A 6,000-nucleotide genomic window follows, 5' to 3' on the forward strand; every position below is an offset into this window, starting at 1 on the left:
GGCGAATCCAAGGTCCTGGGTTCAGTCCCCAGGACCACATGATAGAAAGAGGTAACTGGCTCTCACAACTTGTCCTCCCACTTCCACATGTGCACTGTGGCATGTGTGTACATACACAACAAGTAAAATACTAAAGTTCCACAGAGAAAAATTGTCATACTATTTAACTGAAAGTTTTAATGTCTATTCCCTGGTGAAATACCTTCTCCATGCAGAGGATAAGTCGTTGTCACTTGAATTATAACACACATTTAAGTCTATATCCTGTTTTGAAAACAAAGCTAAAATATCAACACATTTAAAGTTTGGCACAGTATGTAAATTAACCTTTCAACTGTTAATTAAAAAACAAGCTTCATGTAGCAGCCAAAGTGAAATCTACACAGCTAAGCACTGTATGTGTCACCCAGCCGAGTGTGTGCATTTCTAAATGCAGACTGTTAGCTTCATCATGTAATTCCAAGTTTTCCTCTATTTTTAAATAAGTTTGTTTTGTCCCCCTAGGGTTATAGAAAATGGAGAAAAAAACCGAATGACCTATCAGAGTATAGCAATTGTTTTTGGCCCCACCCTGCTGAAGCCAGAGAGAGAGACTGGTAATATAGCAGTTCATACTGTGTACCAGAACCAGATCGTAGAACTGATTCTCCTGGAACTAAGCACCGTCTTCGGACGCTGACTCTGATTCAAGGCAACCTGTGGAGTGGATGCTGGATTCCGAGGTTTCAAGTAGTAGACGTGGTGTGTTTCGGTTTGGACCAAGCAGAGACTCGGATTTTGCACTTTTTTTGAGGGTCACAGAGGAAGGAGCGTGAAGATGGCAGCTGGGCCCTCATTTGCTGCTTTGTTGCAAGCAAACAGCAAGCTACAATTGTGTAATTTTGGATTCATTTTATCCTGGATGCTTGCATTTCGTACTCTGAATATTAGTAAAAATGAAAACTCAGATCCTAACCAGTCATATACACTGGATAATTTGGTAAGGAAAACTATGTGCGTCCCTTATGTCGTTGTCTTTGCTGTCCCCAACCTGGATAATGTAGATTCCTTCTCAGTGGCGTGTAAGCTCTTTCCTTGGTACAATGATAGTCACTGTCAGTTATTTTAAAAATGTTCTTGGGCATTTAATGAAGTTGATCCATTTGAGACCTGTGTACTGCTTTTTTTCAGGGTTTTTGCATAAGTGGCAGTCTTAAGTGCCGAAGTTAATAGCCCAGATAGAATCCATGGGTGAAGGTTTGCTGTCTAATTTTCCCGTCTCGCAGCATCCTTGCTGGATTCCTTACTTGTTTGTTGGGCCAGCACACTGACAGTACTTAAAACACTGTGATAAACTGGAGTTCTGGTTAGTCTAAGTCAAATCAGGGTATTTGGTACCTGTCTTGCTGTACTGAATTTTAGCTAACAATCTTATTATATTTAGTGCCATATTGAGTTCTTGGTCTGACCCTGTGGAGACAGACATTGTTTGTTGTAAATATAGGCTAAGGACTTAATATAATTTAGCTTATGTATATAATTGTTATATAGGCTCAGAGTACATCTAACCCAGTGTTTCTAATCATGACATTGGTTTCCATGAATAGTAGGCTTCCTCCAAAAATAGGCCATTGTTTGGGAGAGTTAAGCTGTGCACTTTTAGGCTTTGATACATTTACAGGCAGATCATTGCAGTGAGCATGGTACTGAGAAATACTGAATAGACCAGCTAAATAGTGAGCACACTACAGGAGGGGCTTCTTAGGTATTTAATACATACAGAAGGCGTTAGGAAAATCACTACCGAATTCTAACCTCAGCTTGTATGGGGAACCTGTGTAAATTAGAGGGATGTTGGATAGAAAACAACACTGCGAAATTTGAGTATTTTCTTTTTACATTACTAATATAGATTGAGTTGTATATTAAAACAGGGTTTGGAAGGTTTTGTTACAGGGAGGTATGGTCTGTTGAAGATTTTTAAATGTATTTTTCTAGATTAACTGCTGTATATGAAATGTCTAATCTAATAAAGGAAACTATAATATGCTTAGAGATTTTTTTTCCATTGGAAATGTGTATTTTGGTCCTTAATTTTGTGTTTTGTTTTGTTTTGTTTTTATTTACTGGCATACTTTGATACCTCATTTTAGAAAATCAACCAAATCTATTTTTCCTGTGGCAGATCAGCTTTTCTCATTTTCTGTTTTCTGTTCTTTCTGTATCAACATCTCCCTAACACAACACACTTCTCCATCATCAATGTTTGAAAGGAAATGATTTGTCACTGGGATTATTTTTCCTAGGATTGCATTTCTAATTTTCAGATTGCCTTTCTCTCTCTCTCTCTCTCTCTCTCTCTCTCTCTCTCTCTCTCTCTCTCTCTCTGTGTGTGTGTGTGTGTGTGTGTGTGTGTGTGTGTGTGTGTGTGTGTGTTCTATCCAAAATCTTTCTCCTAGCTCTTGTGGCTAGGATACTGTATGTGTTGTTGTAACTCCTTAAATAGGTAACAGGCTGAGCTGCGTGACAGCTCACACAGATTGCTTTGGGTGGGGAGAAGTTCCAAATCAGAATGTATACACCTGAAGATGCCATTGTTAACACAGTGTGCTTTAGGGCTCTTGTGTCTTGATTATGTACCAGGAAATCAATTAGACTCAAGTCTGTGATCTGTGGTGTTCTTGCTCTGGTGGTCATGAACATGTCAAAAGTTTAAGAGTGTCCTGTGTTTTTTGTTTCAAAGTACATGTGTGTATGCGAAGTCTTTAATGTTGTATTGGTCTACCACTAATAATTGTATTGTAATAGTGTATGTACAATGAGATCAGTGTCTTGTGTGTTCATCTTTTGTGAATTAAAAATTATCAATTGTTTTGTAGTAACAAATCCAGTAATATTTTCCTGTCTTGACAACTTGATTTTTTTTAGCAGAAAATATATTAAAAGCTTAAAATAAATATTATTAGTGGAATTTCATTCACTAATAGGCCTTTCTTCAAAACATCAAAAAAGAGACAAGTTGAAAGGAAATGTGTATTCATCACTGTTAACCTTCTAGTTAGAAAAATAACTTCCTTAAATTTTGTATCAGTGAGGTATATTGTCTTTTACTCTGAAGAATATAAAGTAGCTCTGAAAAGGTGTCAAGTTTTAGATAGAGGCAAATCTAGTTTATTTTTTCTTTTGTGAAGAATACCAAGTTATGAATTCAGCCAAACTTGAAATTTAATGGCATGTAGAGTATGGCCACACAAACACATCCACACATAAATGTGTGCATAGCTATTGCCTGTGGAAGTGAAACTCACCAAAAGAGTGGCAGCGATGCCTGGAGTACACTGTGCCTGTTACTGTCAACACTTACATCCTCAAAAGCCACAAAATGGAGAGGCAGTCTGCAGCAGCAGAAAGTTACTCCATACCTGTGCCAGGACTTTTTCCAGCCAAGTACACACGGACTCCTCAGGCGTCTGTGTGAGACACGTAGAGGTACACAGAGGACAGCCTGCTCTCGCTGTCTACTCGAAGTGCTTAGGAAGTACAGTTCTGTGCGGCTCACCTGGTGTCTGCAGTCCACCCCTCAGCCCTGACCTGATGGTCCTCATTGGGGAGGCACATCTCCTCTGGTTTATGACTAGAGAAAGATGTTTAATATGCCTGCTGTTCAGTTTGTGTCACAACAGTGTTGGAAATGTGGCCTCATTTTGTGAACATTTTCTAGTACAACTAATAAAGTCCTCTTAAATGTGACTTTTTAGTTTGAGATGAAAGGAAAAAATAAGTGGGTACAGAAAACCAGCAGATTCTTAGTAATGATGTTTTGAAGTCTCTTGGAATTTTGTGAGCTGTAGAGTCAGGCCATGCTGAGCCAGAGTGCATACTGGAGGGGAGGGCGGGCAAAGGATACCTGGTGAGATGGTCTCTATTCCAGGGCGAGTCTCCTCCATGCAACATGGCTGTGAGTATGTCAGCTGATTGCACTGTCAAGTATTAGCACTGTCAAGTATGTGGGTCTGGCATTTGAATGAGCCCATCCCCCCCTCCCCCCAATCCTTCTACCATTCTCCCATGGGGCCATCTGAGCAGAAGCACCTTCTGGAGCTCACACACAGCACTTGCAAACAATGTAGTCATTGCACACACCACTACAATACACTCTTAGCAAAGTCTGATTTCTTTCCTGCCTAAGCTCTCCCCTGATTTTCCTTCCTGTCAGTGTGTTCAGATAAACATGCTTTCCTAAAGATGTTTACTGATGCTGCTAGCCAGCCCAGCAAGTAGTTCTGATACTTGTGGTTCAATGCAAGTGGCATTGAACCTTGTCCTGGACTTGACACTCTTGGTGAACTCCATAGATGCTTCAGAATGACATGTGATGCTGAGGGGCTGAACAGCAGGGCCTCCAGGTGGAGTAATGGCTCAGCGACATGGAGGTCATCCAAGGCCTCTTAGCCTTTGTGCATTTTGAAAGTTCACATTTAGGCAGGAGCACTGGGAAACTCAAGTCTCTTTAGCTGGTAAGTGAAAGGCTAGTTAGGGCCTTCAGCGTCTCGGGGGTTGTGTCTTCCTGTTTTAGCAGTTGAAGTGACAAGCTCAGATTGCATATGAATGCCCCAAATCACAAGCACACTCACCAACTAAAGCCTGAGACCAGACGGAGCTCCCCCCTCAATAAAAAGTATTAAGTGTACTGTTTGGTCAAAATTATCAAAATTAGTTTAACATTTCTATATGGTATATTTTGTTTTTCAACTCCTCCCAGATATTTCCCACTTCTCTACACAACAAACTTCATGTTCATTCTCAAAAAAACAAAACCAAAAATAGGAAAATCAAAACAACCAATAAGAACAACAAAAAGGCAAAACACCGTTTTACACACACACACACACACACACACACACACACACACACACACACCCCACATGGAGTTCATTTGTGTTGGCCAACTGACCCTGTCCGTAGACCTCTCTAAGGTGTGGTTGATAAGCCAATTGGAGAAAACTGGTTTCCCCTTTGCCAGTGGGTATCAATTGCAAATAGCTTCTTAGATGGGGGAGGGGCCCTGTGTCCACCCCCTGATCCCCCACTTCAGTGCTTGAACATGTGCAGGTCTTATTTAAGCTGTCACACTCTCTGGAAGTTAACCCATGTATCAGTCCTGATGTGTCTGTAACATTTTTTTTTTTAAATGTCTCTTAAAACCTTTCCTTCTATATAGAGCCAGCGCCCCTAGGGCCTTGATGAAGACACATCCCACAGTGCTCCAAGGACTCTCGCTTTCTTCACATGGTCCAGTTGTGGGTCTCTGTCGATTTCCTCCTGCTGCATGAAGGAATGATCACTGAACTGTGGCGTATAGCAGCATGTCATTAGGAGGTGTTTTATTTCTATGAAGAACTAGCTTTGATTGTTAATTTAACATGACCAATTCGAGTTAATTTGTGCTTTATAAGTGATGCTTGGGGGATGCCTGAAGTCTCAGTAACAAACTGTCCCTATCTGTATTTATCCATCCCTCCATTCGTATACATTTGTCTCTCCTTACGTGTGGGCTCTGTATTTGTGGAATCAGGCAACTATTGGTAAAATATGCAGCGTATCAAATATTTGTTTTAGAAGTAATCAAGATGCATAGGCTCAGTACTGCAATACAGTAAACACTGTAGGATTAAAGCACTCGCACTTCTGTGGATTTTACTGTCTGCTGGGGAGGAGAGTCTTAGACCTGATCCGCATAGGTACTGAGGGATGGAAGCACTGATTTTCCCAGTGTACCCAGCAACATTGCTACACACAGCCAGCACTAATCTGTCCCTTGATGTTTTATTTTTAATGACTCAGGATTTCCTGTGCATCACTGCGCTTGCACTCTGGGACCATCATTAAGTAAAGTTAACTTGAAAGCAAGTACTGGTACACTGCATTTCATCTGATATTGCCAGGTAACTACCACATGATGCAAGTAGTGTACACAGTTTGGCTTTGCCAAACAAAAGGATGGTTTGTGTCTCTGGTGGG

At 40.7% G+C, this 6,000-nt stretch overlaps 1 protein-coding gene across 8 annotated transcripts in view; it reads left to right on the forward strand.

Annotated features, from left to right (window-relative positions):
- Positions 1-2,955, forward strand: part of ARHGAP12 (Rho GTPase activating protein 12) — a 105,629-nt gene extending 102,674 nt beyond the window's left edge. For all 8 annotated transcript variants that reach the window (XM_084781947.1, XM_084781949.1, XM_084781950.1 and 5 more), the window contains one exon: positions 505-2,955. In XM_084781947.1, coding sequence (XP_084638073.1) covers positions 505-679 — 175 coding nt within the window. In that variant the 3' untranslated portion in view covers positions 680-2,955. The remainder of the gene's footprint in view (positions 1-504) is intronic.
- The last annotated feature ends 3,045 nt before the right edge of the window (positions 2,956-6,000 follow it).

This window comes from Acomys minous (assembly GCF_964271855.1).
Source record: "Acomys minous genome assembly, chromosome: 5".
NCBI classification, from domain to species: Eukaryota; Metazoa; Chordata; class Mammalia; order Rodentia; family Muridae; genus Acomys; species Acomys minous.